Source organism: Octopus bimaculoides, chromosome 14 (genome assembly GCF_046866305.1).
Source record: "Octopus bimaculoides isolate indiv1 chromosome 14, ASM4686630v1, whole genome shotgun sequence".
Taxonomy (NCBI): domain Eukaryota; kingdom Metazoa; phylum Mollusca; class Cephalopoda; order Octopoda; family Octopodidae; genus Octopus; species Octopus bimaculoides.
In genome coordinates, this window is record NC_142941.1 from 17,628,316 (window position 1) to 17,653,718 (window position 25,403).

Below are 25,403 nucleotides of genomic sequence, written 5' to 3' on the forward strand. Positions count from 1 at the left end.
AGAACTTTATCTTAATTTTTGAAAAATAAAAGAAATATAAAAAAAAACTGCACTATTTATGGGATGATCCAATATATATATATACGTATATACATACATGTTTATATACATACGTGCATACAAACATATATATATATATATATATATACATGCATATATACATACATGCATACATATATATATATGTGTAAGAACGACCGTGCGAACCAAAAAGGAGAAATGGTGACGAATGGAAAAACAGGCTCCTTTATTAAACGCGTCACACGGTCGAACACAAAAAATATCAAATGATATATATATGTTATACTTCGATAACATAGAGAATTCGTAAATGCCAGTAAGGAAGACGATAGGAACACAACCGTATGAGATGAATAACAGTATGATTTATTGTAGCATTAAAATGTATGTCTGTGTGTGTGAATGCGACATAATAAAACACATTAAAGACAGGCCGTCATGTAAACAAAATAGTGTGTGTAAGTAATACATGTATGTGGGTACGAGAGATACACAGTATTGAATAGAGTTAGTAACACGTATAAGGATTTAAGATACCAGTTCTTATAGTACACAGTGGTAAGTGTCTGTATATAAGAAGTTAAGGCAAGTGGGGCAGAGCGATCACTAGTTGTGATGTTGTGGCTTCTATGCCAAGCCGGGTTCTTGAATACAGATGTCCTTCGCAGGCTGATTTCTTGGCTGTTATTTCGTGGTGAAGTGAATCACACAAACAGGATCGAAGAGAGAAGTGCCGCGGTTAGCTGTTGATAGCTGGTGTACGTAGAAGTCATGTTGACGCTGGCGGGGATGCTGGTAGTCGTAGTTGTAGTGTCGTGTTGCTGCTGGCGACGTCGGGGCAGATGCTTGTAGTTCGTAGTTGTACGATGGTGTTGATGTCGTCGCTGGAAACTGGCTGGCTGTATTACGCGTGTGTGGTCAACGCCAGATCTCAAAGGAGATCTGAGGCGCGACGATTTGGCGGGTATAATTTAGGCTATTTATAGCTGAGGGTAGGCTCCAGAGGAGCATTAAAAAAACACTATCACGTGACCTTATTAGAGGCTGTGATTGGTCAGTTTGCGTCCTGGCGGGAATGGAGGTAATTTACCCGCGCACAGAATAGTCAGTCATGTGATGGATACAGCAGCTGCTCTCTACTACGCCCGCACTTGATTATATTTATAACAGTGGGGAAGATGGTTTGTTTGTATATAATGGCGATAGAAGTGTTCACTACATATGTATACATATATATATGCATATATATATATATATATATATATATATATATATATATATATATATATACATACATGCATACATATATATATATATATATACATACATATATATGTATACATACATATATATGTATATATACATATATATACATACATGCATACATATATATATGTATACATACATATATATACATACATGCATACATATATATATGTATACATACATATTAATATACATATAAGTATAATGTATCTATATTTATATACATAAATGCATAATATATATATATTTATAAACATATATGCATAATATATATATTTATATACATATATGCATAATATATATATATATAGATATTTATATACATATATATTTACATACATACATACATACATACATACATATAGGCACAAGAGTGACTGTGTGGTAAGTAGCTTGCTTGCCAACCACATAGTCCGGGTTCAGTCCCACTGCGTGGCACCTTGGACAAGTGTCTTCTACTATAGCCTGGAGCCGACGAAAGCCATGAGTAGGTTTGGTAGACGGAAACTGAAAGAAGCCCGTCGTATGTATATATATATATATATGCATGTATACATATATGTATGTATATATATATAATAATATAAATTATATATATATATATATATATATATATATATATATATATATATATATACATATATATATATGCATATATACATAAGTATATGTACATATTTACATCTATACGTATATATATATATATATATATATATATATATATATATATATATATGCATATGTGGGCACAGGACGTCACGAAACGTGTACAACAAAAAATATGAAGTACGAGTACGTGGAATATGAACTATTTTTTCGAACAACGAAAGACAAAAATGGAAAACAAGACAAATAATACAAAGAACGACGCTTCATCAGTTGTTAGCTGTTTTTCTACTCTCGTATTTCGAGCATTTAACAGCAATATACGCTTTCGATAAAACAATTGCTCCCGCAAAGCACCTATATATACAGGTAGATGTCGGTATGCACATACTTGTAAGTATATATGCATATACTCATTTATTATTTGTTTTATATATATATATATATATATATATATATATATATATATATATATATATATATGCAAAAAGGAGTTTTAACATAAACTCTGTTGCACGTGTCTTTCATTTGTTACTTAGTTATGTTTCCATTGTGAGGTAACACTCCATCAAAAAGTACTGCCAAGCTCCACAAGGCCAGCAATTTTAGGGCGAGGGAGTAAGTCGATTACATGAACCCCCTGTGATCAACTGGTACTTAGTGAAAGGATGAAAGGCAAAATCGACCTCGGTGGAATTTGAACTCTGAAACGTGAAGACGGATGAAATGCCGCTAAGCATTTCGCCCGGCGTGCCAGCTCGCCGCTTTATCTGCGGCATAATATTCATGACAGTATAACCAAGTCCTGACTATCTTTGCTACCGCAATAAAAAAAAAAAAGGAGCAGCATCAATGCAATGAGGATCAAACACGGTTACATCCTAAAATTTTCGACAAGGAGGCTGAGAAATGTCAACGTTAAGAGCATAGGGTACACTAAAGGGCAGGTGGATTTGAAGAAAAGCGTCGTATTGCCGAGCACTATTGCAAGTACGACTTAGCAACCTAACTTCATAGTATGGTCTAATTTGACGAAAAGCGTTCTTTAAAAAAACGTACACCACACGCGTGGCTGTGTGGTAGAAGTTTATTTGCTCATGACCTAGGACTTTGCTAATGACGACGACAATAACGAATTCAAAGGCTACGACAGAAAACTCCTACGTAACATAGGGCAGATACTCTAAATAACATTAAGTGTCAGTCATTCTACTAAATCAGCAATCCTCTTCCTTTCACGTGACAAAAATGAAAGCATAACAAACGTAAATGTATCAAAAAAAAGGAAGAGAAAGAGACACAGACAGACAGATAGGAGAGCAGAGAGAGAGAGAGAGAGAGAGAGAGAGAGAGAGAGAGAGAGAGAGAGACAGCCAGAGACAGTAAGAGATGCATGATTTCACAATCTATTATTGTCTAGAAAATAAAACTAATTTACATTGTACATGATACGCCTAATTGACTTTGTACTACTTTCATACAGGCACACACACACACACACACACACACACACATACTCACACACACACGCACGCACGCACGCACGCACACACACACGCACACATACACGTGCAGACTACCATGGTTGTGGTGGTGCGATAAAAAAAAAAAAAAGCGTCAACCAAATTTAAAATTTCATGTAGTCACGACGTGTCACGAAGTACATCCTAAAACTTTTGGTTCCGCAACGTCAACAGAAAAAAATTCCACTGAATTAATGAGATGATCGTCTGTACATTCCATTTCAAAGTATTTCAAATTGAGTTAGGTGGAAATTTAGTGAATTAGAGTATTTTAATTTCAAATTGATCAACATTTGAAAATGTTTTCCAGCATAGCCTTGGCTGTTCTGTGAAGGCTATATTACAAAATTAACAATCTAAAAAAAAAAAGGAAGAAAGTCGAAAACAAAAACATTGAATTACTGAGTAATTAGAAGTTAGAAAAGTTTTTCCAAAATTTGGCCAAGTTTTAAGAAGAAATTTTGTGGTAATTTATGTTGCCAGTAAACATCAACATGCCAAACAACCATGCACGCCCTCTTAAACAGAACACGTGCAAACGACACCAATGAATCATCTGCTCAAAACGTATTCGTATTTGATTAATAAGTGTAGCAGACTCGTACGATATTGTAGGCCCCATTAGCACGCCGGGCGAACTGCTAAGCGGTATCTCATCTCTGTGAAGTTAATACGTGGTGATTTTTTAAAATAGTTTTTGTGCTGCTTTGCAGCGGTTTGGGTGTTTACGTGTGTGATTTGTTTGAGCTTTCTCTTCTCGTGAGAGAAGAGACAGCTGGTTGAAGAATGTCTGAAGACAGTTATAGTTACTCTAGACAGGTCATCGTCCAAGGAGAAGTTGCTAGAGGCAGTTAAGACAATGGACCAGAAACTGATAAAAGGGAAGTGGGATTTTGCTGATGTAGCAAGATGCAAGGAAACAGAAGTGGATATCAGGGAATTCGGAAGATACAAAGAAGAAATGAACCGAGATGGGTTCGAAGTGAGGCTGTCGCCTTCGTAAGAGGTTAAAACGGAATAAGGGAAAAGTCGATAATCTATTGAACCTTTTCGATAAATAAAGGAAGAATAGACGTCGTCACGACAGAACAAATAGAAAAGGCGTTAAAGCAGATTTGGGAAGACATAATATACCTGACTAGAGGTTGGAACATTTGGAACAGTAGAATTGAGGTTTTGTAATGCAGCAGTAGCAAGGAAACATGTAGCGTCGACAATTCGGAGCGAAGAAGTGGTGCTGTTGCCCACGTATAGAGGCATGAGAGCAACAAGGGTCACGGTTGAAGGAATCCCACCGGAGGTTGATGTGACCTGGGTGGCAGATGCGGTCCTCTTTGGTAATGAGGACAACATAGTGGTGCTCCAAGCCAAGAAAAAAGAGTGCGTCAACTGGAGAGGTCAATCACTGGAGAAGTCAATCACTGGAGATGATAGTCCAAGGTTCAAAAGAAACGATGGAAAAGATTACGGAAACAATAATTATGGAAGAAACAATTATGACTGTCAGGGCGAAAGGAAGAGTTCCACGCTGCTTTAAGTGTGGCCTGAAGGGACACATAAGAGCAGAATTTTCATCAAAGCCAAGAAAAAAGCGACCAGAAAATACGGAAGAGAAGATAGAAGAGAGCCGCAGAAAGAAAGTAACCGAAAAAGAAAAGGTAGTAGCGGAAATAGGAAAAAATAAATGGAAAAATGTGACAGGAAAAAAACAGAAAAAAGCAAGTGAGCTAAACTGTAAACCACATTCCACACCCATCCCACCCGCACCCTCTCAGACCCACCAACTCCCTGCAGACACTAAGCCTATCCATTCCTATCAGGCACAAAAACAAGAGGCAAACGTATACAAAGAAACCCAAAACCCCTCCCCCAAGTCAAAAAATAGAAAGAAAAAGTGTAGGATTTATAGCGACGAACTGTTAAGGGATTCGGCGGAATGGGACATAAAATGTATTGGAACTGCGAGGTATGATAATGTGGGCGAACATCGCTTGTGTGTAATACCAGACAAGAGGCAGGAGGAAAAAATACAAGAGTATATGGTTGGATTTTATTTTTGGGAGGTGGACTGCAGCTGAAGCTCATTCCCAAGATTTACTACGTACGATAGGTGGTTGGAGGAAACAGGTATCGATGAGTTAGAAGGTTCAAGATTTAAAAAGTAGAAAATGAGGCCACTCGTAAGTGGGGCGAGTGGTTCCATTTCCATTTTATCATTTTCATGTCTTCATACGTTATAACATTCATTTTTATTTTTTATATATGTTTTATGTCCCACATGTTTTGTTTGTCACCTCAATGTTAGCCCGCATGGGTAATAAAAAAAAATCAGGTATTTCGTCTGTCTTTATGTTCTGAGTTCAAATTCCGCCGAGGTCGACTTTGCCTTTCATCCATTCGGGGTCAATAAATTAAGTACCAGTTGCGTACTGAGGATCGATCTAATCAACTGGTCCCTTCCCCAAAATTTCGGGCCTTGTGCCTAGAGTAGAAAAGGATATTGTAGACCCTTTTTTTTTTCACTTTTCTTCTTTTTTTTCTTTTCACCCGAGGGAATTTCACTGTGTGGTTTATAACTAACGTATGCTTTTACTGATGTGTTTATGGCCCCTGCAAGTGTGTAAAATTCCATTAACAAAAGTAGGGCAGACTACGGATACCGGCAACTAGGGTAGTCGCCTGAGGTGTTACGCATTTGAGGATGCCTTGGTATTTGGAGGGGGAGATGAAAATAATGAATACGACAAACGTTTTACTCTTTATATTTAATAAACAGAAATAAACGCTTCATTCCTAGATTTGCAGGTTTTACACCTTGTGAAATATTTTTGAAAGGTATATTTCTAAGGACACCGAAATTCGAGCGACAGCAACCCAAGGAATGGTGTGAACAAGAAGTGGAAAGAATGAAAAGATGTGGTGGCAGTTTCCCATGTGAGTGGTTTGGTCTCCCGGCGCTACTGCTATTTTTAACTTCAGGAGGACGCCTCCACCAACCGTTATTCGTTATTCGATGCTAAGAAATCGAAACCGTACGGTCAGGTGGTCTCGTGGTTGGAAGATAGTAGGGGTTCACTCCCTTGTTTGCAATATATATCGGGTACAGATTGCATCGTGGAGGTGCAATGGCCCAGTGGTTAGGGCAGCGGACTCGCGGTCGGAGGATCGTGGTTTCGATTCCCAGACCGGGCGTTGTGTGTGTTTATTGAGCGAAAACACCTAAAAGTTCCACGAGGCTTCCGACAGGGGTGGTGGCGAGCCCTGTTGTACTTTTTCGCCCCAACTTTCTCTCACTCTTTCTTCTTGTTTCTTGAGTAACGCTACGATGGACTGGCGTCCCGTCCAGCTAAGGGAACACACACGCCATAGAAACCGGTAAACCTGGTTAGGCTTTAAAAAAGGGCGCATATTGCATTGGATACAGTTTGCAACGTCAGTTCCTATGGAATAGCCATGTTTAAGTGGTAATAAACATTACTTATATGTATGTGTGTGTGTGTATATATATATATATATATATATATAACCAGTATACCAACATATACACACACAGACGTGTATCTATCTTATCTTTTACTGGTTTCAGCTTGAGAGCTGTAGTCATTGTGTGTGTGTGTGTGTGTGTGTGTGTGTGTGTGTGTGTGTGTGTGTGTGTGCGGGGGGTTTGGGGGGGGGGGGGTTGCAGTCAAATACTGAAACAAGTAAAAGAATATAAGTATACATGATATGTAACTGGCTCCAAAACGATGTACTGCCGTATGTTTAGAAATACTAAAGACTTTTTTAAAAATCCATATTTATGTTTAGGTGTCCTAAAACCGTTATTCGTAATATAATCACACACAAATATATTGACTAAAACGAGGTTAGTATTAGTTTTCCATATAATTTTTGAAAATTCATATTCAATTTATTTTTTCAATTTTTTTCCTATGTAAAATACGCCAGTGAATTTTTGACTTTCAATAGGAAGAGTGACAATTTCTTTTTTTTTCTTGATTACTAGTATGCTACGAAGTCAAAAAGATTTTCAAAAATATAAACCGTTAATAATTCTTACAAATTAATCTCATTTAAAAGAAACTTGCTTATTTATAGGGTTATATATATATATGTATATATGTCTCTCTCTCTCTCTATATATATATACTCAATCAATCCAAACATGGAACAAGCAAGTATATATATATATATATATATATATATATATATATATATATATGTATATATATATATATATATGTATATATATATATATATATATATATATATATATATATATATATATATATATATATATATGTATATATATATATATATATATATATATATATATATATATATATATATATACTAGCTGAGGTCCTGTAGAAGGCTCTTCATTGGGCCTTGAGCCCAACAATGATACTTCATGCATATTAGATTTTATTAAACTTGACCAATATTTTTCAAGCAATGAACAATTCTCATCAAAACAGTGATATAATTTGTCAAATTAGAACTTATTGCAAAGCTGCATGATAAACATTTTTTGGCTTCCCATTTGGGGGTCAGTTCAATTTTTTTTCTAACTAACCTCTTTCTTTCTCTCTTTCTGTTGATTGTTTTCAACCATCACCATTCCAATACCACCACCATCGCCACCACAACTGCCATACACACACCATTCAGACTTCTGACGCCGCCACCACCATCAATACCTCCCCCTCCACTACCAACACCACTGTCTTTCACATCGCTTACTATCACCGTCTTCCCCGACCGCCTCGGCAACCACTACTACCACCATCATCACCGTCGCCTCAGCCTCTAACACAACTACAGCTCATACTATTACTATCGCCTCATTACCATCACAACCGTCAATCTACTACCGCCCTCACCGTCTCTATGCCTACTATTACTCTCACCTCAACATGAGGAATAGTAGAAGTGTCATTGAATAGTGAGAGAGGGGGTCAAAGTCTGACACACTGACACACAGAAATTCATTTTGGCATTTATTATTATTATTATTATTATTATTGTGTGTGTGTGTATTAAGAATATCGGATGTTGTTATACATCGCTGGTATCGTTTAAGTTTTCGAATGATGCCAACCCCGCTGGCTTGGCGCGCAGGCCAATGTGTGCGCGCGTGTTTGAGAGAAACAGTGAAGCAGAGATGAACAGTCCATCATATCTTTATCATATATGTGAATATTTTTTATCTCGTACCGAAAAACCAGCACAATTATGTGATAATGCGTATCGTTTGCTGTTTAACGAACTGATAACATCTCAAGTAGTGAATGAAGTTTTATTTCTGGTTCGATAATGACCTTTTATTGGTGTATCTATTTTTAATTCCCCAAATACTTATCCCTTTATGTCAATTTATAAGCCTTTGAGTGTCACCTTTGATCCCTTTTATATACATACATATCTTTGAGATAGGTGATCGGTGAAATCAAGTAGCTTGTGTAATGAATTTTAACTTGTATATCTTATTTGCCATCATTTAGAATTACTATGTAAATATTCACCTTTCATCGTACTATCTATATAATGAAATAATTAAAATATTAGTCATTGACCTATATAAGCTTTTCCTCGCTGGAAATAATTTCTAAATTAGCCTTTTAATGTTCCCTACATTATATATGTTTGCATTAACTTAACGAGCGTTTTGCTATCTCCCTAACCTATCAACGCAGTTTCCCAGCGCTCAGTCTCTGCATTTTTTTTTACTGGTAGGTTCTCCGTCAGTTGCGACGATGATCACTCAATTGCTCAGTCAACTGAATTCTTCTACTCGTGAAATTAATGTGTAAACGGTTGAGTATTAACGTGGACATGTGTAATAAACGTGTAGTTTTGCAGACGATGTGACAAGGCCGCGTTTCAACTTCAGCTCCTCAATTGCTGATAGTGTTAGTTGTAGGAGCGATGTCGTAATATTCGAATGCACATTTAAAAAATCCGTCTCTCTCCTGGACTAACTAACCACAGCCCATCTCTTCTCGAAAAAGAGAAACGATAAGATTCGCTCTCGAAAACACGAACGGCAAAGTTGATCTATGAGATTTGAAATCAGAGAGCAGAAAGCCGGAACAAATACCACAAGGTATTTTATCCTACGCTCCATCGATTTGCACTTACTTACTTAAGGTCTACGATTTGAAGAATGTCAGACGAGATCACGAAAGCTATTTTCTGCACATACATATACATCATGCTTGCCTCTGCCGTCTTAACGCCGTGTTTCTACAGTAACAAGAATTAGATCTACGAGCACTCCGACATCCATATCAATTATGTATTATCTCATCTCTATAGGTTTTAAATTTACCTTGCTCTAGTTATTCCTGATACTTTTAACTGATTACTTTTTCTTTTTCACCCAACATGAAATCAGTCACTGACATAATACGTACATAGAAGCCATAGTTCCCTCTGTTACGTGCATGGGCTAGCCATTACAGTAGATGCTGTTTATAATAATCACAAATGATGCTTCTACAGTTTATCATCAAAATTAATGGGTCCCGACAACTCTTTATTTGCTTAATGTTATGGAGAAGATTTTGTCCCAAAAATATTACTATAAGCAGTTTCTGCTGGTTTAAATTATTTTTTTTTTTTATCTCCTGCACTCACGCTTATGAAATTAACATTGAAAGTTTAAGATGGCGATTTCGGTTAATCTCACTCCGTTTCAATGCAATCAACCATGCGCATTCTTTCACGCACATTGCTCATGTCTTCATTCATATGCTCTACCGTACCGTGTGTTCTGTATGGAGCGCATTAGTTAAGAAGGAAGGGCAGAGATTTGAATCATCCGAAATATTACACAGATAAAAACACAAATACTAATATATAACGAAAAGTCATTTTAATCAATCAGCGAAACTCCAGTTATCACAAATCATTCCTGCAACTTAAAAGAAATATTTTTTTTCCCGCATTTCTAAGCACTTAAAATATTAATCATTTGGTCGACATTTTTGTCAACAGACATGTTGACATACATTCACTCGCTATTCAGCATAAGCATTATTTAGCCATGAATGACATATTGTACTCAAATATGTCAACATTCGTCCGAGGTCGCTGAAAGAATACTCTCCAGAACACGGTGGAGCAGGAACGTTGTCGAAGAATAAGTGATATTGGTTAAAGACCGGCAGAGCGCCATGACGATCGTTATTGAAAATAATTTCAACACCAAACTGCATATGCCAGAGAACCTGATAGCTGCGTATAGTTCATAACAAACCGTGCAGATTGCCTTTTCTACTTGCATATCCATATCAGCGCCATAGCGTGACACAAGTCGATAGTGCTCATCTGAGTCAGCTGGCATACCAGGATTAAGAATAGTATGGTTGAGTATTGCAAATATGTTTTGGTCATTACTATTAAATCGTGATTCCATTTCCACTGAAATAAGAGGTAATATATTCGACGATAGTCTTTGGAAATTTGATACGGTGTCACATAGATTGATTGACTTGCAATCAATGCGATATGCATTTTTTTTTCAATCCATAGAACATTCACTTCCCTAAATGAGAATTGTGTCTTGGGTGATTTGTGTTTGTGTGCGCGCGCGTGTAGCTTCACGAACATTTTCAGCACATTTCCAAACACTTTCGTAGTTTTCATTTCTGTAGTGAATAAGAGTTTTCTTAGTTATTATAACTGTTTTTCTGGCTGTTATATCATCTACAATCTTTCCTAGGAGCTAATTGTTGCGGTTGCTTGTGTTGGACAGAATTATTTTCAGCAAACCAGTCCAGTTTGTAATTGAAAATCGCATATGGCCTTCCGTATAAAGTCTGCCATCCGTATATGTTTTGAAGTTTTTTTTTCATAAAGAATACTTTCTTTGGCAGAAGGTGTATAAAATTTGATTTAAGACTCCTCAGATTTCTCCTCCAATGGTGAATCTGAGATATATTCCCACTTGTTCAACTCTCCTGATGTCTGACGTTTCATCAGCAATAATGAAATAGCCTGAACGCTTTTTCACAACAACTTCAGCCATGGTGTTAAGAATTTCGTTTTGAGCAATGAGTAAAGTCAACAGCACGTGTATCTAAGCGATTTTATAGTTGTCCTCCTAGCCAACGAATATCCTTGGACCGAAGATGTAGAAATGATATCACAGTTAGTATTGGAAGTTTCGCACGTGTTACCGAGTTCTTCTGCTTAACCTTGTTGAACTATTTTGCTGTGTGGTAACAATAGACTGTTGATAACAACTTTCAAATACTATTTGTTGCTTCTATTCAGTATTTAGCTAACCTTACATCAATGTTTTGTGCTGTCCATTTCATCAAGTCCAACTAATGACAAACACAAGCACATTTCGCATGTTTTGGGAGCCAGTTTTTTTTTTTAGTTTTTAAAAAGAGTGTTACTATACATGAACATTTTACAAGATAACACGAAGCTTGGCATAGGTACGTCGAGGTATAAAATGTAAACCAATCACTCTCGATCTCTCTCAAATTATACTTCAAATCAAACTTCTTTGGCTTATGTCAAAATTGAATGATTTAGTCTAAGTTCAGTGACATTGGCTTGAGGAGTAGTAAATCTAACCACTAAGCCACGCACCAAAGAACTGAGCCAACAAAACTGCTTTGCGGAATCATAGATGTGACTGAGACTAAACTACAGAAACAATTTCCAATAGAAACACATTGCTTTTCTTTTCCAAACAGTTTCTGGGCCAGTGCATAGCGTGAGTTTTGGTTGCCCTGTACAATAACCAAATTGGTCGCTTCCTTCTTTAAATGTAACATACCTACAACTATAGCAAGCACACGTATATTAAGAGGCCGGCCTGTGCAGACCGCATACCTAACTGTTTTGAACTATACTAAAAGTTTACCTTCAATTCCCAACAATTTAACATTTTTTATAGCAATTTTGGTTGGTATATGCTGTCAAAAATTTTGGATATATCTAGGTAAATAACAAACATCGAAACCCTGATCAATAAAATAAGCGCATTCATTAAAGTGTTCTTAACCCTGACGGTAACGCCTATTTGCAGACGTTGTGAACTCCCTAAGGCGGCAGGTGTCAAGTAGAAGCGCTGAGAGTTTTGAAGGATTGGGATTTTACTTAGAAATAAAATATCTAAACTACGTACATTATTTTTATTTTAAATATATTTTCAAATAAAAAACATTTTTGTCGTTGTGTTATCAGTGAGCAGAAAGAAATATGGCTGATGATGCTTCAAGCCTCAATATAATTTCATTGCATAAATCTCCGCCTTGCTTTAACAATTTCGGTAACTTCCTATTTGACGTTCGTAAAATCGTAGGGAAACAAAAACTTTATTTCAATAAAACATTTCATAATAATGAGTGGTACACACTACAAACAACGAGTAAAAAGTGAGGGAAAATGTTAGACTTATTTTGAAAAGAGTTTCGCCCTGGGCACTTGAGAACTCTTCAACAATTCACGTGGGGCGCACCAAACTATACAAGTCGCTGAATCTGACAAAGATTGAGCGAGTGTCACAATTGTATGCCTTTCATAGATTATCTGCAAATTTGAAAGTATTTCGTTGTGATTCATAATAAAACGAGGAGCAACAGGGCGTCCACGAGACATGCTAATCAAGTTGAAATAAAATTGATACTAAAATTCCATTATACGAAGGGAACACAAGTCCATGCAAGTAATCTAAAAAGTGGCACATGCCTGATGGGATAGTACGAGGAAATCTGAATAATAAACCACGGCGCAAAATTAACTTCTGTTTGATTAAAATAACCTGTAGTGGAGTTGGGGTGGAGAGAAACAGCGAGAGGACGTTTACAAAACACTATTTGGTGAAAGGAAGCCTTGAGCTACAAAACCTGAAGAACCACTGATGTAGACCTTTTATTGATAAAGCTAAGCTGAAGTTTGGAAAGAACTTACTCGAGTACAATATTTCAACCCAATTTTCCCTTTTATAATAGATTCCATAACCTTAACACAAGAAACAGAATGGGAATTTTTAACATTTGATAAGTCACTTTCATGAATCGGAGTGATCGAAATCGCATTTTAATTATTTCAAAATTATTCGGTAAATTTTCAGATTAACACCCGCACGATTTTCACTAGGGTGTTAAGGTTAGGGTTAGGGTTTAGGGTTACGGTTAGGGATGAAATTCCCTAACCCTAACCCTAAAACCCTAACCCTAACACCCTATTGAAAATCGTGCGGGTGTTAATCTGAAAATTTACCAATTATTCTGACCACGACAGCTAATGTAATATTGGTTTCAAATTTTGGCACAAGGCCAGCAATTTTGGGGGAGGGATAAGTCGATTACATTGACCTCAGTACGTGACTGGTACTTATTTTATCGACCCCCTGAAAAGATGAAAGGCAAAGTCGACCTCGGTGGAATTTGAACTCAGAACGTATAGACAGACGAAATGCCTTGTTAAAGATTCTGCCAGCTCACTGCCTTAATAGAAATGTGATATTAACATTTTTTTAAATAACAGAACCTGAAGAATATCTTTGATTCTTGTTACAGCTAAAGATCGCAATTTTAGACTATGTTCGTATACAGAAAGAGGTAGTCAAAGTGGGCGATAATATCCTTTAGGGATATCTCCCCCCCCCCTCTCCAATGCTTTACTCCCCCTTTTTTCTTTCTTTTCCTTTCTTATCTCTCTTCTTTCTTGTTTCTTTGCATTCAAATCAATGGTTCCCAAAGTGTACAGTACTACTGCCTTGGGGGAGGTGAAAAGCTCCCGGGTGGAGAGTTGAAGAAAAGAGGGGTGATAATGGGAGGTCAAAAAAAAAGGGAGATGGATGTAAAAGAAACCAAAATGATGGGTTAATTAGGTTAAGATTTTTTTTTTTTGTGAGATGCAGTTGTTTTGAATTTGCTGCAGAAAGTGGACAATGATTGTGCAGGTGAGTGGGGTGGAGGCGTTAGGATTGTGGCCTGGGTGCCAAGAGGCCCGCAGTCTGGAATACTTTGGGAACCACTGATTTAAATCTAAAACTCTCTGTCTGTTCTGGAAAAACTCGCCACTTATGTGGGCGCTAGGCATAACAACTGAGAAAAACAAAAAGTGGGGTAAGAAGAACCACTGCTGTAGATTTGTAAATGTTTGATAGTTGTCATAGAGACTTTAGTCTCTCTATCACCTTTCAACAGCTTAGCAGCCGCTGATTAAGTTGTGCTTTGGTATTGGAAGGTTAAGGGTTTCCTTGATGCTTGCCAGAGAAGCAAGTAGCTATCACCATCGAAGGCATAGAGGTGAAGAGTGCTTCGTTGAGGAGCGAGGAGTTGTCACGTAGAAGGTCTGTTGCGCAACTGCCTAACAAAGTGAACCTCACTCTTTAAGTACCAGTTTTACTACGCATGCGCACTCGAGGGGCTTCCGGTGGTGAAGTCCCCTGCGCATGCGCAGAATAGTACTTCCTCAATGGCGGCTATAATTTCGCGCCACTACAGATTAATCGTATTGAAGAACGAACAACCGCTCATTGTAAACAGGAGCTGTAAGCAACACATTTACTGCAGAGGAGTTGTAATTGTTTATCATTAGTCGGAATCACAACTCAATTTAATGTTGTATATAATACTTTGTTTACCACATGAATGAGTTGACATATATTGTCTTCGTTCATACGCTCTATTTTTTTTATTTTCAATTTTCGACAAGCTAATTATACAAGCGGAATCCGTGAAAATTATTGAATGAAAGTCCTGTTACATTTTTGACATGATCACATTGAGGGTTATTATTTATTTATCTATGTATCTATCTATTTATTTATTTATTTATTTATCTATTTATTTATTTATTTATTCATTTATCTATCTCCAAGGTAATCTCTCGTAGCCCGAGAAAGACGGTTCTGCAATTTATAATTGTTTTTTGTTTTCGTTGAACAAGCTGCACAAATGATTTGTTTTATATCAATCAAATGTTTTTGTGCTGTACATTAGCTCACTCTCTCCATCAAATCAACGTTGTCTGAATAGGTGCAGGTATCGAAGTGGTGAGCTGAAGTGTTTTGCTCAAGAACACAGTGCACCACCCGGTCCAAGAATTGGAACCACCATCACACAATCATGAAGGCAATACCCTAATCACTCTAGGCCATGCATACTCACACCTATTTAATACTTACGGTAAAATAAGCATTAATTTTTACATTCTAATGTTACTGTTTTCTTTCTTGGCAGATTACACCAGTGATTTGGCAAACTGAGGCCCGCGGGACCTTCTGAATGGCACAGCTAATGAAAAATTACTTTGAATTTTTTTAAAAGTGCAACCCGATTCTCGAAAAAGATTGTCTATGTCGTCATTACACTGAAGTGGTTAAATTCGTATAGATTTTAAAAGCAAAATAAGTTTAAATTTAACACCAAATCAGACTCTACATACTACATAGATTCAAAAGGGACTCTTCTTCTACAATGAAAAAGGCAAGAAATATTCATTCTGTCAATGGGAACGAAGTTTTAACCCATAAAGCGCTGGGATTTGCACTTATGTAAGTGCATGGACTGCTGAGCACATTTTATGAAAATGAGACTACCATGCACACATAAAAAAAACAAAAATAGTTTTACATAATCTGAAAAGTCATTAGTTGAACTATTAGTCCTCTTGCATTCTGGGGGATATCGGAGTGTTTGAGTGACATTAGACCCCAACAAACGCCCATAAATTAAATGCATCTATCTGGGTCACGATCGTGGCCTGTCGACCTGTGCCTGACGGCCACAATCGTGGCCCGTCGTGCTTTATGTGTTAAATATCCGGACATACCTGATATTTAACATAGTCCTACATGCTCTTAACAGAAGATAAGATAGTCATGATGGAATACGATTGATCATTAGCATGGTCGGATTAAGGGGTCTTAGATCATAAAATGTAGTTAATCACATTATGGTTACCTTTATGGATTCATCTGCATATTTGAAGGATCAATGTGTAAAGATCAACTATTACAAGGAGAGGAAGAATCGAAATGAATACCAGAGTTCCATTATCTATTTTACCTAAAGCTAGATATTAACCTTGTTAGTCAACATGTTCGAGAAATTTTAAAATGTTAAGGCTGGAAGACGATGGTTCACACGCAGTAAATTATATCGCGAATTGGAATGGATGGACGTTTTCTCTCTATGAATCTTGATTTCGTTCTAAACCAGAGATGGGGAAACCCTTGCCCGCGGGCACAATTGCGCTTCCAGGTAAACTCGTATGTACAAAATATAGTAAATTTTACAATTATAAATTTATACAATATTCGTATGCCTTTTGCGACAATTGGTCGCGTTTCCATTAGGACTTAAAACGGTTAGACTCGAACACAAAATCGTCCGGCAATTGCCATTTGAATGGACACTATAAAACACATATTGCTAGGTTTGTACCACCCCCTTGAAACCCAACTACACTCTAGCTGAAAAATATAGAATATCGCATAAGTAATGTAAACGTCCTAAATTCAGTGGTGGCGTTAATGAAGATGCTACGCATTCATTTAATGTGTTAAACTTATCTTTATTAATGTACTAGCAGTATAACCCGACCTTGTCCGGATGTGACTTATTACGCCATCTACGATAAGTCTTGCTAGGTGAAAATCAACTAAAAAAGAAAGCCTTACAACGAAAAAAACCCTTATGATGTAAATATGCTCATAATTCAAAAGACGATGAAATTAATAGGGAAAGTCTGAAGGCTGTTTTGCGTAACATTATTAAGCGTACGTAAATTTCATCCGTCTAATTGGCTATAGAAATGCTTGTGTAAAACAACCTTTTGCGCTGCCCTGGTTATACATAGCAGGGTAATCCCTTTTCGTAGGAGCTAGGACGGCAATTTGTGATGAAGCAATTGCTGGCGATCTGTTGCTACACAGTTTTGCCAGAATTCTATCAGATTGGGCAGATGTTGATGCACCATTTCGCATTATGTAGATCTTGTGATCCTTCCGCGGACTTCTTTCTTTAGAAATTTTTGCTCGCCGCATTAAAACGCTTCTCCATCCCTGTTCTAAACCAATCCTAAAAGCCAAGTTGACAAATTCACTAATACGAAGAGGTATCAAAAAGTTCCAGGACTAGTTAAGTGTAATAAAATATAACTTATTTAAAGTTTTAACATCATCTCCTTCGAAATAGTCACTTGCGCAGTAATACACAGGTCCCAGCGTTCCTGCAACTTTTGGAATCCGGCCTGGAAGTTGTTTTCCATATGCGAGTAGAGGACCTTCTGCGATTCGCTCTTGATCTATACAACTGTGTTAAAACGGCGGCCTTTGAACTGCATTTTCATCTTGGGGAAAAGAGATCGAAGTCTGCAGGTGTTAAATCTGGCGAATAGGGCGGATGCGGAAGCGATACCATGTTGTTTTTGGCAAGAAACTCACGAGTGAGGAGAGCTCGGTGATCGAGTGCATTGACGTCGTGGAGAATTCAATTCTTCGCACTCCACAGGTCCGGTCACTTTCACCGAATGTCCTCTCTCAAACACTTGAAAACGTCGCAGAACTCTCGATTGACGGTCTGGCTCTGGAGGATGGTCTGGATCTCGATGCACAATACCGTGAATGTCAAAAAAATAAAAAATAAAAAACGATGATCATACTCTTGATTGAGCTGCGGCTTTTGAAGCGCCCGTGCCACTCAAAACATTGAGCATGCTTTGGCAAACTTACAGTGACGAGCCAATGTGTCATATGCAATGTCTCTGTAGCAGACTTCCCAAGTTTAACGCAAAATTTTACGTTGGCTCTTTGTTCCAACTTCCTGTCCATGACAAAATCGCAGACTACAGCATACATGTGATCACAAATATATCAATTTAACAACTTGCAAAGTAAACACAACGATGTCACCCAGTACACTGTCTCATGAAGGTCACTGCTAGCTCTCACTGCACGCACAACTGTGTGCTGCCATCTGTTGGCGCGCTACAGAACTAGTCTTGGAACTTTTTGGTACTACCTCGTATATAAGCACGATATTTTCTCGTATTACGCAGCCCTGATATATAAGTTAAATATTTCGTGATACACACAACTTTAATATAATGTAGACTAACACCTGTGTGGCTTGACATCGAAAATGTTACTATATTAAAGCAAACTTGTTATTTGTGCTTATGCGAATTGTTTAACAGCAGGAAGTTAAAGTAGAAATTGTACATAATACAGTGTTTATTGCTTGTTTTAAAAAATGCTCTATTCGATTCGTTCGACCGACCTTTATTAACGTCAAAAATACAAACTGAGCTTAATCTATAATCAAAGCGAAATTCTGTCTGTCCATCTGGGACCCCTGTATCTCAGCTCAGTCTACATTTGCTCTAGATAGACATATTATACTTATTTGGAATCAGGATGACTCTGGGTTTGAAAATTTGCCCTTCATTTAGTTATTGAACATTCAGTATTAGGATCTGATTTAAAAGCATTTGGGTTGCTATTTCTGGCAGGTAAAGCGACTGCGAGAGGTTTCAGAGCCATAGTATTACTGAGATAGGTGAACAAGAGTTACCTCGCTTAGCTTAAAGTTTTACTAAGGAATTTAGTTGTCCTTTTATCTTTTTCAGCTTGCGACCAAGCTGGGGCACCGCCTTGAAGAATTTTAATCGAACAAATCGACACCAGTTCTTTCTTTTTTATGCCTGGTACTTTTTTATTGGCCTCTTTTACCGAACCGCTAAGTTAGATGAACGTAAACACACCAACACCAGTTATTAAGCGGTGGTGGGGGACAAACACAGACACAAAGCCACAATACATATATATATATATATATATATATATATATATATATAGTTGGAATTTACAAAAAATAAACAAGACAAAAGACGAAGACGGGTGTGTAAACGACAAGCAGATGTATCAGTTTAACGCTCGGGAAGTAAGAAAGTCTTTTACGTTTCGAGCCTAAGCTCTTCAACAGAAAGGAACACAGAAATAAAAAGAGAGGAGTTAGATAAAGAGGGAAGGAAAGTTGAGCCCATGAGGTGCAAAGGAGCGAAGACAGAAGATTAATTTCTGTTCACGGCGAAGACGGGAGTCCGGATGGCCCCTGTACGAGAACAATCTGAATATAGGTGTTGTAAAGAATGACCGGTACAGCGGAAATGGCGCGAGACCGGGATGTCATTGTCGAGTCTGATGTCTCGGAGGTGTTCCGCGAACCGGTCAGCCAAGCGGCATCCCGTTTGACCGATTATATATATATATATATATATATATATATATATATATATATATATATCTTCTATAATTACTGAGTTTCTTTGGCTCCTCCTGCAATGCCTTCTCACAAACTGTCATTGAAGAAAGGAGTTCCAATCATACTTTTGAGAAATCCGGATCCCCAAAGATGTACAAGGGAACAAGACTGATTGTCAGGCAAATGCATCCACAGGTGGTTATGTTATTTTGTTGGGATTAATCCACCTTTAAAGTGAAAAAAACAAAACCGACGTATACGACAGGTGTGTAAAATATATTTGTGTACTTTTTCTGTTTATTCTTAATCTTCGTGTTTTTGCAAGATTGAAAAAAAAGTTTCGGAAAGCTAACATTTTAAAATTCTTCAGGAAGCGACACTGTGATAGTTTCTATATTTAACCGCGCGTGTATATTCCTATTTTTGCTCCTGTTTTCTTCTACTTCTCTACTAGAAACGTTTACTTTGGAATTTACTTCTATTGAGAAAAAAAATCGTGTGCATGTTATTTTTAACGAAAGTTTTCTTATGACGGCTTCTCTTCACTGTCTAGAAATCTACGGATGCACATACGCACATAATAGAGAAAAATGAAACAAATATGGACGACTTGCTCCGAAACACCACCGAGTGGGGAACGCTTCTCAAAAATAACCTGCAGTTGTTTCCTTCAAAATTCCTACATGCTCGAAATGTACATACATCAAGGTATATTTGTAGAAAATTTCACGAAAAAATATTAATTTTCCTGGAAGTTAAGAAGAATTTAAGTGGACTCTGTTGGAATTTCCGAAAATTGTCCCCCACCCCCATTTTCACCGGAAATTTTTGTATATTCGGATTCTACATAGTAAATACTATATGCATAGAAAATTTCATTAAAAAAAATATTCATTTTTCTGAAAGTTATGACCTCCCAAAGTCTGGGGGGTAAAACCCTGTAGTTATGCCAAAAAATATTCATTTTTCTGGGGATTATGAGGAAACGAAGTCGGGGGGAACACATGTACAGGACGATGTCGACTTTGCCTTTCATCCTTTCGGGGTCGATAAATTAAGTACCAGTCAAGCATTGGGGTCGATGTAATCAACTGATCCCCTCCTCCAAAATTCCAGGCTTTGTGCTTATAGTAGAAAGGATTATTATTATTATTATTATTATTATTATTATTATTTTACTTTCATTCTTTAGGGGTCGATAAAATAAGTACCAGTTGAACACTGGAGTCGATGTAATCGACTTATCCCCTCCCCCGAACTTGCTGACCTTGTGCCAAAATTTGAAACCATAATTATAATTATTGCAAAGGTGGCGAGCTAGCAGAACCGTTAGCATGCCGGACAAAATGCTTAGCGGTATCTTGTCCGTCTTTACGTTGTGAGTTCAAATTCTGCCGAGGTCGACTTTGCCTTTTAGCTTTTTGGGGTCAATAGAATAAGTACCATAATCTACTGTCCCCCGCCCCCACAATTTCATGCTTTGTGCCTGTAGTAGAAAGGATTATTGTTGTAAAAGCGGTGAGCTGGCAGAATCGTTAGCACGCCGAACAAAATGGTTAACGACATTTCGTACGACTCTTTACATTCTAAGTTCAAATACCGCCGAGTTCAACTTTGCCTTTAATCCTTTCGGAGTCGATAAAAAAATGTGCTAGCAAGTACTGGGGTCAATGTAATTGACTTCTCCTCTCCTCAGAATTGCTGGCCTTATGCCAAAATTAGAAAGAATTATAATTGTAATTTCTTTAATCTAAAATGTGTTGGGATTTGGAAGTATTCTGTGTGTTGGAATCAATCAGTCGTCCATAGGCATTCTTTCATAAAAGTTAGAAGTGTAATACAGCAGTAATAGAGCATGTGCAGAATCGCTTAATTAGAATTGATAAGAGTCGTGTTTCGTTATTGTCGATAGCTTACAAAAGACAGTTTTCTTGGATCGCAGAAACATTCAGAGAATCGGATCAACCGAAAACACCAGTCATTCATAAAAGTTGAAGGCTGTATAGTACAATAGTAATAAAACATTTAGCGAGAGGTTCCTGAAACATAGGAGGAGGGGGGCGTAACATATGCGGTAATCGTTGTACTAATGAGTGCGCTTCTACGCGATCGCTCGACATGATATGGGAATTTTATGTCTGGCACATCTGATTATAGATCTACTGCAGTGGATCTCAACCAGGGTTTATATGCTCCTTGGGGGCCCACGCAAGTAAAACAGTAATTTGAGGTTCGGCGGAAATAAAGAGTATGCACACCATCCGTTTTCGGTGTAACAAAGACCCTAACCCTAACTGCAACCCTAAATACCGGGTGCGCGTATTCCTTACTTTCGCCTGGGAGATCTACAGTATTATTAAGAGTCCATATGAAAATTTTGCTTTGAATGTTTTTATTGCAAGAAACAGCTAGGTTTCTTTCCCTAACGCTTAACATAGATTAACGTTTCTTGCTAACGTATGCAAGTGAACGTATAAAAAGCAAAATAGGAATTTTGAAAGCAGTGTCTATAAAACTAGTTTTTAAAACATCGAATGGGCTCCACCAGAATAAAATAGTAATCAAAGGCGGTCCATAAGTAAAAAAAAAAAATGGTTGAGAACCACTGATCTACTGTATCAGAGTTGACCTGGGGTTAAACACCAGCCATCGTAACATACATCATGCGAGACAGCCTCGACAAAAGTCGCTCGACCTGTTAATTTTATTCTAATCACCACCACTACCGTCTTAAAATAAAAATGAACACATTGAACAACAACAACAACAACAAAAAACAATATGGGGTGGTCATGGCCGGAAAGCATTTGCGCATTATTCTGCGCAGAGCTAGCCTGGGGCTGAACAACAGCCGCAAACACGTGAGTCAACGAGGGAGCTTCCATGTGATCACCCTATCTTCTAGAAATAACAGCAAAATCTCCTTTAAATCACACCTACTATCTTTAAAAAAAAGGAGTTATAGGAAAATGTGTTTTTCGATAAACTGTATCGGAAGGCAGAATAATTAGAATGGTTACGGCTGGACTGTCATTTGATCACAGGACTGCTTGATCAACGCTGACTTGGAGGCTAAACAACAAATCAAACAGCACATAAAAACAAAAGCATAACTACACTTGAGTGCCCCACCCTTTTGATTTGACTTTGTTTCCTCACAACTTTTTAAGGTATAATTTTAATGAAATTTTTCTGAGATACGAAGATATACATAACGATTGTCTTGGTGGGATTTTTTCGCTCATAATGAGTATTCAATAACTTGTACAACATAAAGAAAAAGGCTATCTTAAGATCGTCAAAAAGAAAATATAACGTTATCTACATAAAATTCATTATCAACATAAAATGAAAATGTACAATAAAACTTTCCCCAATTTATGTTTAGCTTACTACGCACGGTATACATCAAAAGTATTCAGTAAGAATAATTTCAACTTGAGAAATCTCTTTTCCATTTTTTTTTTTTTAATCATGTCTTCCAATTTCAAATGTTGATAATGAATAATATCAAATAGGTTAATGCTTTTAATGTTGAGCAACTATCATGCTCAAGCTGCTGAAAGGTTTTTAAAAATGTATGAATTAATGAATTGTTTGTTTTCTGTTTGAGTAAGAAAAAAATTTTTTAACATTTTAAAAATATTTCATGGAGATAATCATCATGTATACTCTTCGGAAATGTATCTCTGCACGATTATATATAAATATATATTTTTTATTAAGAAAGTCATAAAGAGACAAAGTCAGAAAGGGTGCAGCACCAACTAGAGTTATGCCAAAATAACAAACATACCTGGAATGTGTGAAACGGACTTGTGAGAAGCATTTTTCGTGACCAAATCCTTCGTTATTTTAGAATCGTTTTTTAAAATCCCTTTGGTTTGCAGCATAAATTCCTCTACAGGCACATCAGATGTCCCGGGGATCTCTGAGGAAAGATTAATGTATCCAGAAATTTGATAATCGACAAAATGTTTCTTCGGTGCTCTTTTCTTCGAGCCAGAGAGAAATCCGTTTACATCGATCGATGAAAACAACATAAAAAGAAGTAAACATTTTAGCGCAAAAAACAGAACAGTTCCACAAGACATGTTAAAAGTAAAACAAAACTATTTCGATGAGGATGGCATAAGAGTAATCCGTTTACAATCTCTCTTTGTCTTCCTATCTATTTTTGTTTCTTCCTTGGCAAATCCACATAATTAAACTTATGTTCAGTGAGCGTATACCCACCTAATGATTTCCATGAGGTGACTGTTGGTCTGACAGCCAGATAGAGAAAGAAATAAAGTGATTGGTGGACGGGAAGAGCAACAGGGAAAGAAAGAAGGCGAAAGAGAGAGGAGGGAGAGAGAAGTCAAGTAGCCTAACATGCCTGCTCTTGTGTCATGATCAGTCTGTGTTATACCTGTATGACTTGACTTGTGTGCATATGTTTATAGGCCTTTGCGTTTATATGGGGGTGTTTGTTTATTGTGTTAAAAAATTTTGTTGCAATGTATTGAGACTGCGATTTTAAAATATCTAAGTTTTTGCGTGTGTGTTATGGTTTCAGGTTTCATTGTCTCAGAAATTATATATTTAATTATTTCAATCATTGTGAGTGCGGATCTATGTATAAACAAGTAGTTTTCGGTGTTTTGTCTTGGTGACACCCTGGAGATTAAATACGAAAAATTACTGGTGAAATTCACTGAAAAGTTTAAAAACCGTCTTTGACATTAAAAACAGAAAATTTTTGCATATTATTTAATAATCGGCGGAGGTAAAGAATACGTACACCACCCGTTTTCGGCGTAATGAAAACTCTAACTCTAACCCTAACTCTAACCCTAATCCTAACCCTAACCCTAACCCCTAACCCTAACTCTAAACACCGAGTGTATGTATTCTTTACTTTCGCCTAATAATCAAACTTGCGGGAAATATAAGCTCATACTTTTTTTTCTCAGTTGAGACTCGTGTGCGATAAACAGACATTCAAATCTACAATGTATTTAATATCTCTTTCTCTCCCTCTTTTGTCAGTGCCTGTCTTAGTTGCCCTGGGCCTCGCGATATAGGAACCAATTCTAATTTGCGTATGCTGTGGCTTGTTGTCAACAAATAATATAGGGCCCATTGCATTTATTTGTCCGGGGGGCTCATGGGTCTAGCGACCCAATTCTAATCTGTGTATGCTGTGGCTTGCTATCATTAACTAAATAGTATTGGGTCCAATGCATTGATTTATCCGGGTGTAGGGAGATGCTTATAATGCTGCTAAGATGGCCCTGTATTTTATTTATTTTGGCATTTTGGCATTTAATGATGGTAGGAAGAACATAATATTCCACAAATATGTTGAAAATTGGATCAAAATAGACAAAGATTTTTCAGTGCTTTTTGATGAATATAAGAGATACCATCTCATATTTGATCTTTAGTCCTTGATAACTGGGTGTAGGAACCAATTCTTCTTCAGATAATTATTTTCTTCATCAGATAATTTCAAACTATCATCAGCCAGTGGCCAGATCAATTTCAGAAAAGTAGCGCAAAATTAGGGGATTGTGTTTAACCTAAAATGTAAATTACCAGTGTATCGGTTCTAACTTATTTAATTTAATAATTTAATACGATATTCGATATGGAGGTGGCAGAATTGTTAGCACGCCGAGCTAAATGCGTAGTGGCATTTCGTCTGACAATACTTTCTTTGTTCAAATTCCGCCGAGATTGGCTTTGCCTTTCATTTTAACTG

The 25,403-nt window shown here is 37.2% G+C and overlaps 1 protein-coding gene across 1 annotated transcript in view; it reads right to left on the bottom strand.

Moving 5' to 3' along the window:
- Nucleotides 1-24,094, bottom strand: part of LOC106879818 (uncharacterized) — a 163,783-nt gene extending 139,689 nt beyond the window's left edge. The window contains exon 1 of the mRNA XM_089362444.1: nt 23,454-24,094. Within this exon, the coding sequence (XP_089218570.1) occupies nt 23,454-23,751 (298 nt within the window). The 5' untranslated portion in view covers nt 23,752-24,094. The remainder of the gene's footprint in view (nt 1-23,453) is intronic.
- Between the last annotated feature and the right edge of the window lie 1,309 nt (nt 24,095-25,403).